This window comes from Tubulanus polymorphus, chromosome 4 (assembly GCF_964204645.1).
Source record: "Tubulanus polymorphus chromosome 4, tnTubPoly1.2, whole genome shotgun sequence".
Taxonomy (NCBI): domain Eukaryota; kingdom Metazoa; phylum Nemertea; class Palaeonemertea; order Tubulaniformes; family Tubulanidae; genus Tubulanus; species Tubulanus polymorphus.
Window position 1 is genome coordinate 20,253,834 of NC_134028.1, and position 13,680 is coordinate 20,267,513.

The following is a 13,680-nucleotide window of genomic DNA, read 5'->3' on the forward strand; positions in this document are numbered from 1 at the left end:
TTATTCAACACACTATGGTGGAATTTTTCAAAATGTTCAAATTATCCCCAGCACTATAGGGTATTGATTAGTCAGCACTAAAAGGGTTAACCACCGTAATTTGTTTCGTAATTATTTTCCAGGGAACAAGTGAAGTTGAGATCAGTTTAACTGATGTAAATGATAACGCGCCTGTATTCACGGCAAACTCATATACAGGAACTGTACCGGAACATTCTGTACTCGGAACAACCGTCATCGTGGTATGTTATATTTCTCTTAGCTGCGTCCTATCCGTCTTTCTTCGAGAAACGAGTGTTCTATATTTGTGCATGTCTTGTTTTTTGTGTAGAAACCGGTAATCGGTGTCACCGATGCTGATGATGGTTTGAATAAAGCGATCAGATACAGTCTATCGGGTGTAGATAGTTCATCGTTTACTATTGATGCAACGACGGGAACGGTTACTGTGGCTACGACCGATAAAACCAAGTTAGATCTTGAAGTTCAAGAATTCTATAACATTCAGGTAAGAGATATCAAATGTCTGGAGCCCACCTGTACAGTAGTGCTAATCAAGTCCGATAGTTATCTTGAGACGGGTTAGTTGTACAGTCATGGCATAGAGTTAAGATCGGTCTAAGACCAGATTAGATACATAGCTAATCTAATCACATAAGACCAGCCCTAAAATCTAAGACCAATTTTGGACTTAGTGCAAGTGAGTGCTGGTCAAAAGTTGCTAGGTTGGCTATAGAACTGAGATGGTCTTAGACTGGCCTCAATGTAAGCCTTCACTATGCAACCTAGCCCAGAACAAGGAAAGAAATATCCATTTAGCCAATATCAAGTTAACGAAACTGTAATAATGTAATGTTGTATTTTCTCAGGTCATTGCTATGGATAGGAATGGAACTAGCGGCTTTTTGTCCAGTTCAGCGAATCTACGAATACAACTGACGGATATCAACGATCAGTTTCCGATATTCAAACGAACTTCTTATCAATTCAACATTTCCGAGAATTCACCTTCAAATAGTTTCGTCGGAGAAGTGTCCGCTACCGATAAAGACAGAGGATCGAATGCAGTGATTCAATATTCAATCTTGTCCGGACACGACGGGAAATTTTACATCGATAGACTCTCTGGTAGGATTTGATTAGAATTTCAGTTTCATACATAAGCAAATTCAAAACCTTTGGCTGATTCAATATGTCACTACGGTACATTACAAAAATCACAAAAATTGCTTCTTTTTTTGAATGCCATTTTATATTTCCAATTCGATTTACTAAGTAAGCTTATAAGTCGTCATTTAGACAACCCATCAACGTAATGATTGTCCAAACTTTGTTTGACAATGATGTAGCGCATCCTCCCCTGGCAGGGATTCAAACCCAGTGGCATTGAGACTCGGCACGGTACAAACCCTCTCACACTAGTCCAAGTGCGTAGCTTAGACGATATGATTATTAACCAGAGATTTATCAGATATCCTGTTTTATTTAAACCTGGGTTTTTCCATGTAGCTTAACCGGGAAATTTGCCTCAGCGATTGTTATACAACGGGCAATCTGATTGTACGTATGTACCTGGCACCCTTTCTAGTATGGCAGGGTTTACTGCCAGGGTGATGCCATCAGGTTCGAATCCCTGGTGGGGGAGGATGGATGATGCGAGGCCAGCTGGAAATTTCGAAAATAGTTTTAACGAATTGTCAGTGTAGGGCTACTGCATCTGTGGCTTGTTTCAATAACCGTAAAGATAACCTATCCTGATCATCCTGATCTAGATTAAATTTCCATATAAGTCGAACCAGTTGGAAACAGTCAATGTTCTCTGTTACAGGTAAACTGTATGTGACCGGTGGATTAGACCGAGAAACTAAACCCGCTTACGATTTGAATATTTCTGCTCAAGATCGCGGCGTTAATCCGTCATCTCTCGAGCAGTTCGTCGGTGTTAGGATTAATCTATTGGATTATAACGATAATCCCCCGGTATTTAAACAATCCGTAATTACTGTGACAATTCCGGAAGAGGAATCCCCCCCGTTGTTTGTGACGAATGTCAACGCTACGGACCCCGATTCCGGGGAGAATTCTAGGATCACGTATTCAATGAATGATTCAGGTGAGTTTGTTGCAATATCGATGATGAGGACTTAATGCCACCAGCTCTTCCTGGAGGGCAGCGTATCAATGAAAATTCATTCCATTTTGAATTAACATTCATCATGATTTCTCTGATGTAAATATCTGAGTTAAACGGTTATCTCCAAGTTAAGCCGTTATTTCTGAGTTACAAAGTTATATCTGAGTTAAATGGTTATCTTCAAGTTAAGCCGTTATCTCTGAGTTACATAGTTATATCTGAGTTAAACGGAACAATCTCTGAGTTAAACGGTTATCCTCAAGTTTAGCCGTTATTTGTGAGTTACAAGGTTATATCTGGGTTAAACGGTTATCTTCAAGTTAAGCCGTTATCTCTGAGTTACAAAGTTATATCTGAGTTAAACGGTTATCTCCAAGTTAAGCCGTTATTTCTGAGTTACATAGTTATATCTGAGTTAAACGGCACAATCTCTGAGTTAAACGGTTATCTTCAAGTTAAGCCGTTATCTCTGAGTTACATAGTTATATATGAGTTAAACGGAACTATCTCTGAGTTAAACGGTTATCTCCAAGTTAAATGGTTATCTCTGAGTTACATAGTTATGTCTGACTCAAAGTTAAATGGTTTTCTCTGAGTTACACAGTTATCTCTTTAGTCAAACGGTTATCCCAGAGTTAAACGGTTATCTCTGCGCTAAACAGTTTCTCTGAGTTGAATGCTTAACTCTTAAGTTAAATGGTTATCTATTGAGTTAATTGGATCTCTAAAAAAATGAGTTATACCTGAGGTAATAAGTTATCTCTGAGTTCGGTTTTCTCTGAGTTAGATGGTTGAATCTCTGAGCTGGTTAGATATGAGTCTACTGTAATTGAAGGTCGCTTATTCATTTTCTTCAACTCTATTATTCTTTTACGTAGTTCCATTCAGTATAAATCAACAGGGCAACATCACGACGAACAAGAAACTGGACCGCGAAACTACGGCGCAATACATATTCCGTATCTACGCGACCGACCACGGTAGCCCTCAACAATCATCGGTGGCCGTGGTTACCGTGAAACTTTCCGATATAAACGATCACATTCCGAAGTTCTTGGATCCGGTTTATTACGTCAGCATTTTAGAGAAATCTCCCGTTAATTCGGTGATACTGTGGCCGCAAGTAACCGACCTGGATACGGGCAACAATGCTCGAATAACGTACTCGTTGTCGGGTGCGGGCAGTGATTTGTTCTCCATGGATACTAATACGGGATTAATCCGGATTAAACGCGTTATAGACCGGAGCAAACTGATCCAGCAGAATCTGATCGGCCGACCGGTGCAGATTAGCGCTAACGCGACGGATAATTCTACTCTGAGATTAACTCTAAGCGCGACTGATCACGGATTACCGGCTGCTCTTACCGGTAATGCGACATTGTTCGTGAAAGTGGACGAGATCAGCGACGATACTCCGGTGTTTACTAACACTACTTATCACGTTCGAATACCGGAGGAACTTCCTAAAGGTAAAAACAGTTTGGGATATCATCATTCATGGGGCTTTTCTTTTAATTACTTGGAGTACGGATCCGCCTCCGGGAATTCCACAAAAAAACCCGTAAAATTGAAAATACATATATCTTTAGTCCATTGTTTTTTCAGCACAATTTTTCGATGTAAAAAAAGATAAGAATATTTAATAAAAAGAAATTTTTCCTGTTCCAGTTTTGAAATATCTGTGATGAAAAGAAAGTTTTTCTTTTTGACCCCAAAATTTTTTTCTTGAAACGATCCAAGTAATTGAAAAAAAAGGCCTTACCCTGTGGTTTTGTACATTAATTAATTCTATACATTTATAAGACTCCTATAGTTCGTCCTCAAACATTTTCGTATGTACACTATACATGTACATCACTTAGACATATTAGACTTAGATGTAACAGATTTTACTCGTTGGCACATTCATATATTACTGTAGCCGGTAACTCCAAAAAACTGATGTACACGCATAAATTTTGTTTCGTTTGCATACGTACTACATGTATAATGTACAAAATGTACATTGGTATATACATATGTACATGTAGTACATGTATAATTGATTCTTATTTGAAGGTACCCATGTGACGACTGTAACTGCTCGAACTAAAGATAAAACTATATCTTTACAATACACATTGACTCAACCTAATCAATACTTCCAGTTGGATCCAAACTCTGTAAGTATTTGTTGATAATAATGATAGTGATAATTTTATTTTTTTATGAAGCTATTTTCTAAAACAAATTGCATGCTTATTTTGAAATAACTTTCAATACAGGAGCATTGGAAGCAATTTTTGATTGCCGCGGCTAATTGCCAATTTTTTACAGGTTCTGATATATTGCTGCGGCGAACTTACTTCAATTTCTTCAGAAACATGGTGTATTAAAAAAAAAGAATCGTCATTCAGTAAATTATTGCTGCAGATTTCGCCGCTGCGGTTCTAACGTCACTGCGATCAGAAATTGTGTTATATAATTCTACTCGTTTGATTTCCTGGTTTTGTATTTTATAGGGTAACATTACAACTACCGGAAAACGATTGAATCGTGAAATACAGGATGTGTATTCATTTACTGTTCGCGTTGGAACGGCCAATAGAATACCAGAAAGAGCCTCATTTTCTGTTGTAAGTCTATTTCAATATTCTAATCCGTATTTAGACGATACGGGAATTTTCAATCAGATCAGTCCTCAATAACCCGAGCCCCCCATTTTATGCATGTTTCTTTATAGAATGAATATTGTACTTTTCATATGGATTATTATTATTATTATTATTATTATCATTGTTATTATTATTATTATCATTATTATTATTATTATTATACTTTTCACGCTTTTGCTTCGATAAGACAATTAGGTCCTTTTTCGGGCCCCCACGCAAACTAAATATTTACTTAATCAAAACAATATTTAACAGCATGGTGCATTTTGCTTTAATTTTCAGTGCTTGGTGAGCTATATTTATATCTTATGAATGGTTTGTTAGAATTTCATTGCTAGTTTCGGGCCACACTGAATCCCTATTGCCTTGACGCACTGTTTCCTACTAGCAGAAACTCGCACTTTAATAAGATCAAGAGATCACTTTCTCACGGCACTCTCAGTCACACAAATACAGCTATTTTCAAAAATTTTGAATTGTAAATCTTTATCGAAGGATGATGAAGCCTTCATAATTTGTATCCGTGAGACTCGGAAGTTGTACATTTCTGATTTTAGTTCTGATGTTAGACTGGCCCTGGTTCAACAGTTGAGAGTTGAAATTTGACTCTACTTCGAACTAATTGAAAATGAAATAATTTGATTATAAGAGTCAACATAAATCATGAACTGTGGAACTGGAGCCTGGCCAGCAACAGTGTATAGATATACACTGTTGCTGTTTGCACTAATAATTCAGGGGTGGATCCAGGGACCACTGTCGAGGGTAGCACAACTTATAAAAAGGGCATTTTGAAATTAAAAAGGGCATTCTGAAATTTTGAAAATCTGCTCTTTGTTGCAAATTCCAGGCAATTAAAGCCCTGGTGCGAAGTGATTTCTAGCATTTTAACTGCATTGAGATGTAGTTTCCAGGTAATAAAGACAAAATCTTGAAGAATTTTGTGCTTTTGTTTTAAAATTATCTACCTCGTCTCGTTAAAAAAGTGCTTTTTTCTACTTTGGGCATGAAAAAAAAATGAGTAAAAAGGGCACAAGACTTTCGCAACGGTAGCACATGCCTACGGTGCTACCATCTGAATCCACGCCTGTAACTTGTCAGCCTGAAGAATTCTTGAATAATTTCTTAGATATATCTTAAATGTCTTTACATAATTTTCAGGTTACGGTCACTCTAACAGATATTAACGATCACGCGCCAGTATTTCAGTTGTCTAGTTATGAATTCACGATTAAAGAGGGCGCTACTATCGACAAAGCAATCGGAGTGGTCCACGCTACGGACAGTGATGCTGGAAAAAATGCTGAAATTCTCTATTCATTTGTGACACCAAATATCGGTGAGATCCATGAATTCAGTCCAGAAATTGACCATTGATTCCGAAAATCAATGGTCTTAAATCATAAAACTGGTATTAAGTTGTTAGATTGGCTAGAAAGCCCACTTACACTTAGACTGGTATTAATCAGACCAGAAATTGACCATTGATTCAAAAAATCAATGGTCTTAAATCATAAAACTGGTATTAAGTTGTTAGATTGGCTATAAAACCCACTTACACTTAGACTGGTATTAAAAGTTGATAGATTGGTTATAGAACCAAAATGACTGGTATAAAGTTGGTTAGATAAGTTCTACATACAGTGTAGAACCAAAAACTTTAGACTGGTCTTAAGTTGTTAGATCCCAGTTTATTAGGCTAGTCTTATGGTTTAATTTGAAAGTTCATTAGAATTTCTTAAATCTAGCTAGTATTATTGGTAATTATTTCAGGTATTATTTGTATACTTTCAGCTGGAATATTTAGCATAAATTCAACCACTGGCAATATTGTATCATTAGTTAATTTGGACTATGAACAGAAAACTAAATATGACTTGATTGTAATGGTAAGCATTTCACAGATTTCAGAAAATTTGTTTGGAAACTTCAAATTTATCCCAAAAAAACAGTATGAAACAATATGAGATTTAACGTTTCAGGGTAAAGATAGCGGAAGTCCAGCCAGAAACAGTACTGTATCTGTGACAATATCTATAATAGATATCAATGATAATTCCCCCGTGTTTTATGGAATACCTTATACTGCTACAGTGCAGGAGAACGGCAACCCTGGAATATTGGTAAATATCTAAAAAAATAAGTACAATCTAATGGCTTATTTACACCTCGTATGTGTCCTGATGTGCGGGACTTAGAAAATTCTGGGAAAGTGAGAACAGAGTTAGAGAAAGTAGAGCGGATTGAGCAATATCAGTATACTGCCAGAGCAGCATCTTTCCACCGGACCACTTAGCTTGTTGAATCCATCTGAATGTTTCAAATAGCACTCAGCCTTACCCTAACCCTCTGGACCCTCTAGATCCTACCCTATCTTTGTTAATATATCTTATTATATATAGATGTCAGAAAGATGGTGTTTACTAAAATAATACTGCGTTGGCAAAGTATCCATCCTTTCAAAAGTAGGGAGAAATTTCCAATTTCTGACCCCTCATTCCATGGATGCATTCAGTGAATGACCTGTGTGGCTTTATTTGATGACTATTATTGGCTGATTTTTATTCCACAATAGGTAGCTACAGTTCTAGCTAATGACACTGATTCAGAACTCAACGGTCTGATTGGATATGAACTGAAAAACTTTCTGAGTTCATTCTTCATTCAACGAAAAGGTTTGTATGAAAATATTCCGATATTAGGACTAGAAGTTAATTGCTTTCGAATGAACATATGAGATATTACATTATTCAAGATTCAGATATGATTGATCTAAGTTCAACAATATTTGCAATTAATTGTCAGGTAGTCAGGTGAAGCCACAAACAGTTTTGACTATGAGATATTGACTTACTAAACTAACTCCTAGGCAGTTGCATAATCATGGCTTAGATTTGAGACAAGTCAGACGTTATGTTATTCACCTCAGGTGACATTATTTGTGAAATAATATCTTGACTCTTTCAGATGGAAGTGCCTTAGTGAAGACTCTAGGTCCGTTAGATTACGAGACTCATCCTACATACGACATCAAAGTAGCCGCCTATGACCTCGGCACACCCCAAAAAACAACAATCGCTTCGATAATCGTCACAGTTATCAATATGAACGATAACATGCCGCGATTTCTACAACGATTATTCGAATTGTCAGTTAGAGATGATACACCAATAGGTGGCAGTGTCGGTACTCCCATTCCAGCAGGGCTCGGCAATTATACCTACAATGTGTCAGGTAATGATGAAAAACCTTATGATTCACACATGTTTAGGAAATTATTTTGTTTATCAATAATATTGACTGATTTGAACTGTACATGGTGTAGACTGGAGATGTTTCTTTTAGTAGAAATACAGAGGGAAGGGGAAAGGGAGTGAAGGACACAGATCTTAAGGATCTGCAGAGAGAGTGAAGGACACAGATCTTTAGGATCTGCAAAGAAAGTTTAATCTTTTCAGTGCATGACCTACATTGCAATGCAGTGTATAAATGGGTAATGGACTATGCTTTTGTACCCTGCATTGCAGTGTATTGATGTAATTAGTTGTTATCTATTGAAAGATGGCAGCGCGTATCAAATTTTGTGAAATATTAGTATTTAAGATACACCGCACTACAGTGTAGAATGTACTGGGGTGAAATTTTTCAAAATTCAAAATCACTTTCCACATTTAAGAGTACTGAGAGGGTTAATTAGGCCTAATATTACAGTGACTCATCCATGATTCATATCCGAAATAACTCGGATTTATCACTATATCGCATGCGTGTTGGAAGCAATTTTTGATTGCCACGGCCAATTGCCGATTTTGACAGGTTCTAATATATATTGCCGCAGCAAATTTACTTCAATTGCCTCAGAATATGGTATTCAATGAAAGAAAAACATCATTCAGTAAATTATTGCCGCAGCATTCTTCCAACGCTACTCTATACAGATCCAAATGCAGTGTAAAGTGATCTGTGGTCAGATGTGTAATAATTGAAAAAACTAATCTAAGAAGTTCTTTCAAAGGCCAATATCTTATGTTCCAATGTAATTTACTCTTCAATTTCTGTGTAAAATGATGGTTGATGTTTCAGGTGGAGACGGTGTCGATGTATTTGCTGTACATCCAAACGGACAAATCTATCTACTGAAACAACTCGACAGTCGAAAGAAAAACTTGTACGAAATAGAAGTGACCGCTTCAGATTTTCATCAACCTCCGGCATTTGATACGACCAAAGTAAGTAGCAATCTGTTCCGTCCACTTGCTAATCTCAGAACAGGATCCAGTTTCTGATTCTTCACTGTTTTCAGGATGCTAACGCGGTTTTGGATGTTATTTTACAGGTGAAGATATCGATAATAGACAGCAGTCCTATACCTAAATTCACTCAGGCATCTTATACAGCCGTCTATAATGAGAATGTCGCTCCCCCTCATGTCGTAATAGACCTCAACTCTACTGATGAAATTCTAGCGCGTCCCGTGGTTTATACCATCGTAACGGGAGGAGAAGCAGGTAGGATAACGCTACGAATGTCCGAAGTATTTTATGAGTTCTCTTGCTTATAAGTTTACAAAACTAACTATTTTGACTTGACTTGATAAATGGCGGTCACTTTTCTGTTCGCTGAACTGCATCTCATTGCCCTATCCCACACAACGTTTAATTCTTTCCCTAACCCTCATCTGTTAGCAATCTATTTGTAGGTTTATTCACGGTAAACAGTTCGAACGGGATGTTGATTTGTCACAGAGCTCTCGATCGGGAATCCGTCAGTAAATATGAGATCATCGTTGCCGTGGAGAGAGTTAACAATACGGTACAACCGACCGGACGCAAACGTCGGGGTAAGTACCATTCTCAGGGAGATCTCTTATCTCAGTTTCATTTAAGTGCCGAGTTTCGATGCCATCAGGTTCGAATTCCTGCCAGGGGAGGATGAGTGAAATAGCAGTTTCTGAGTTTGTCTCTGATCCTGGGTTTTATGTAAGAAACTTTATCCGAGTTTGACCTATGACCTCATATCGATGTTCGAGCTGAGATTATGAGGTCATGAATTTCTAGTAGGCCTATTTTTGTATGTTATGTAACGAAATGTTTGAATATTTTTGCAGCATTGAAAGCGAATGAAGCGATCGTTACGATAAATGTAGGTGATAAGAATGATAATCCTCCAATATTCAATGATATCACTGTCGGTGTGCCTGCTGATGCTTCGTATAACTATCTTGTTACTACTCTAAAGGTGAATATATAATCTTAGCATGGTTCAATTGAAACCCTGTTCGACCGTTCATGGCTATAAGTTATATCTGGCCCCAGGGACAGCCCTAAAAACCTGGACCCAGTTTTACAGTTCTTCATTTAAAATTGATTTTCATTTCATATTCAATAAGTCCATCTCTATAGTCGCGTAACTCAATGCTGTAGAATTGAACTGAGTCCTGATCGCAAGATAATGCATACAGGGCCAACTTCGGTTATCAGAGTTTGTCAACTAGATGCGAACTAATTGAAAGCGATTGTCAGTTAGTTGAAACTTTAGTCTGGAAATAGTGAACAACGCAAGCTCAGTCGCTGATGCACTAGACCAGGCCTAGATGGCTGACACTGTGAAATGCGTTAAGACTGAACTAGTGTGTTTGGTTACAATCACTAGTCGACTAACTAAGAAAACCAAAGTTTGCCCTTGCTGCTGAAACTATGTACCTAATTATTCAGTGCTCAATTATTTGTCAGGGGTCAGTTGCTCAAAAGTTGGTTAAAGTTAACCATCAGGGGCTGGTTGCTCAAAAGTATAGGCCTAATAAGATAAGTAATAAGATAAGTAATAAAAGATAAGTACCATGATAAGAATACAGTTTTGATTGTCACTATGCCAGTTATCCACTGGCTTACTTCAACCAATTTTTGAGCAGCTGCCGCCTTCTGCTTTATTTCATTGTTGTAAGTTGTGGTTGTACGTATACTATTTGTCAGGCTACAGATCGAGATACAGGAATCAATGCTGTTATCCATTATAAAATCACCGGTGGGCCGAATAAAGCTGATTTCCTCGTCGAAGAGAAAACTGGGAAAGTTTTATCAAGGGTAGACTTCAGTTATTTGACGGCTACAACTTTACAGTTTACGGCTAAAGCTACTGACGACGCGGGGAAAGGTCTTAGCGATACTGCTCAAGTTAAGGTAGGCTCGGCGAAAAATAGGATCCGCGAAGAGATGCTTCCAATTCAGTATAATCGAATCACCAGCATTGGATCCAGGTCATAATTGGGCCTCAATGGAGTCTTGATTTTTTGCACCCTTTGAAAGATACAGAACTATGAACTGCACAAATCAGCAAACGCTTCAACACATGATGCAACAAATGTTAGATCACCTCGTGCAGCACCCCCAACCGTTGGTACCCATCTTGTCGGAGATACAAATGATGCCCTTTTCAATCATCTGTCGCAGCCGTGATTGAGCTGCATGATTGGGTATAATACTGTCTAGGAAAACACTGCTGGATCCAACCCTGGAATCTACATATCTTTATGAAGCTTTCTGTAGGCCTATACACTCGACCTAAATAATAATTAGTGTGTAGAAGTATTTTTAGTTAAGAAATGCTTGTATGTTAAATATGTTATATACATGTATGTCAATTAGTCCATAGAAGTATTTTAAGTTAAGAAATGCTTATATGTTAAATATGTTATATACATGTGTTATATATTTCACGGAAGTTCAAAGCAATGATTTCCACGAATGGAAACCTGAATATTTTCTCGTTTGTTTCAGGTTTATAAATTAACGGTCAATCAGAGGGCGATTCTCATCGCAAACGTTGACAAAGCAACATTTCAGAGCAATCAGAATGATATAGTTGGGTAAGCTAGGGTTCGATTGTTTCGTGTGAGTTTAACTTAGAGAGAGAAAGACCTGTTATAATTTCACCCTCCGATATATTTGTAGGAATTTGAGTAAAATACTAGGGTTTAATGTGATGCCGTTGAAAGTCGAACCTCATATCGAGAAAGCTCAGAAGAAAGTAGATCCATCGCGGAGTGATATGTATTTCTATGCTATAAACCCAGCAGACGGACGAGTGGTTGATAAAGAATATCTACTTGAGTAAGTTTTGATTTTACTAAGTGTTCAAACATAGACGAAGAAAACATGGAGCCGAGTGTTAGAACTTATGTCCGAAAATATTTGAGAATTTGCTCGATTCAAATTTTACCCTAGAACTGTGAAACTAAGTGTAGATATGAGGAACTAGTTACAGAACTATGTTACTGGATCTAGATGGATTGTTCTTTCTCCTCACTCTCAAGTATTGAATTATTGACTATACTTTCAGAGCTATAAAGCTGAAACAGAAAGAAATCGACGCATTTTTCAAACGTTATAATTTAGCAGGAGTGAAAGCGATTCCTGTTTTGAACAGCGAATATAGAATCGGGTCGGAAATCGGATTATTGCTGTTAGCGATAATTATCATCATAGGCTGCATTCTAGGAATTATAATAGTATTCATCTCGTGGAGAAAGTAAGTATAATTTTTACATGACAGATTGCACTCAAGTGTGAACTCGATGGACTGTGAAAATTTGTCAGACTTGAGAGTGACATCTTCGCTGGATGGTGCTAACATCTTAGCAAACATCAGAGTTAAACAGTTATCTCTGAGTCAACCCTTTTAGTTCTGACTAATTAATACTCTAAAGTGCTGGAGATAATTGGAGAAATTTGGAAAAATTCCATCCCATTGTGTTGAATAACAGGCATGTTGCTATAATGCATCTACACCGCGGTGTGGAGTATCGTTAGTTATTGATGTATGACTGTTTGACAGGTGTTGCCATCTTTTATTACACCACAGTGCAGTGTAGTGTACTAGCAGTTCGTAACCGATTTATACACCGCACTGTGGTGTAGATGCACTGAAAGGGCTAAACAGTTATCTCTTGAGTGAAAAGGTTATCTCTGAGTTAACAGCTATTTTCAGTTAACAGTTATGAGTTAAAAGGTTATCGCTGAGTTGCACGGTTATCTCTTTGATTATCTCTGAGTTAAGCAGTTGTCTCTTTAGTTGATCAGATGTGACTTAAGCCGAGTCTACACTAATTTTCATTTTCATGTCAAGATAATGATTTCTTAATTTGAATCAATTAATCGTAAAACCTGTACAGAATTTCCGCTTATTTTGTCTGAATGTTTGTTTCAGACGGGAACAAGCTCGTCGAAGATTAAGTATATTCGCAACGCCGATGTCGAAAAAGAATCCTGAACATCATCATCGGGGTAGCTCCAGTACGGGCAGCGGTTTATATTTAACCAATCCGCTGTACGCTGAGAGTAACATAGAAGAAGAAACCGGGGAACCTTTACCCATGTAAGTATGTCTCCCTAAACACTGATTTGATATAAAAACCGACTTAACAAATGGCGGACTTAACGAAGACTGACTTGAATTCACTTCTTTTTAATAGTTGATATAGACATGTACAGAAAAGATGACCGTGTCCATAAATCCCCCAATGACATCATCAAATTGATTAAGTGTTGATATAAACATGTACAGAAAAAAAGACCGCCACCATAAATCCCCCAATGGACATCATCAAATATAGACATGTAAAGAAAAGATGATCATGTCCGTAAATCTCCCAATGACATCATCATCAAATTGATACAGTGTTGATGTAAACATGTACAGAACGGATGACCACCTCCATAAATCCCCCATCATCATCAAAATTCTTATTTCAAACACTGCAATGATTCAGCTCTAATGAAGATGGGTTTATAATTTTTAGGACATTTCAATCAAACAGGTTTGTGTTTAATCTGTAATTTCTAAGCATGTTTTAGAGAGTGTCAGTGGGTATGTTGTGTGTGTGTAAACACT

The 13,680-nt window shown here is 37.5% G+C and overlaps 1 protein-coding gene across 1 annotated transcript in view; it reads left to right on the forward strand.

Moving 5' to 3' along the window:
• LOC141904398 (cadherin-23-like) overlaps window positions 1–13,680 on the forward strand; it is a 54,991-nt gene that overhangs the window by 29,200 nt on the left and 12,111 nt on the right. The window contains exons 40-60 of the mRNA XM_074792982.1: window positions 123–242; window positions 332–508; window positions 870–1,128; window positions 1,829–2,113; window positions 3,013–3,606; window positions 4,196–4,299; window positions 4,639–4,752; window positions 5,953–6,130; window positions 6,586–6,680; window positions 6,774–6,914; window positions 7,367–7,466; window positions 7,759–8,025; window positions 8,875–9,020; window positions 9,128–9,299; window positions 9,491–9,631; window positions 9,899–10,029; window positions 10,764–10,970; window positions 11,568–11,656; window positions 11,742–11,900; window positions 12,130–12,318; window positions 12,997–13,164. Coding sequence (XP_074649083.1) covers window positions 123–242; window positions 332–508; window positions 870–1,128; window positions 1,829–2,113; window positions 3,013–3,606; window positions 4,196–4,299; window positions 4,639–4,752; window positions 5,953–6,130; window positions 6,586–6,680; window positions 6,774–6,914; window positions 7,367–7,466; window positions 7,759–8,025; window positions 8,875–9,020; window positions 9,128–9,299; window positions 9,491–9,631; window positions 9,899–10,029; window positions 10,764–10,970; window positions 11,568–11,656; window positions 11,742–11,900; window positions 12,130–12,318; window positions 12,997–13,164 — 3,836 coding nt within the window. The remainder of the gene's footprint in view (window positions 1–122; window positions 243–331; window positions 509–869; window positions 1,129–1,828; window positions 2,114–3,012; window positions 3,607–4,195; window positions 4,300–4,638; window positions 4,753–5,952; window positions 6,131–6,585; window positions 6,681–6,773; window positions 6,915–7,366; window positions 7,467–7,758; window positions 8,026–8,874; window positions 9,021–9,127; window positions 9,300–9,490; window positions 9,632–9,898; window positions 10,030–10,763; window positions 10,971–11,567; window positions 11,657–11,741; window positions 11,901–12,129; window positions 12,319–12,996; window positions 13,165–13,680) is intronic.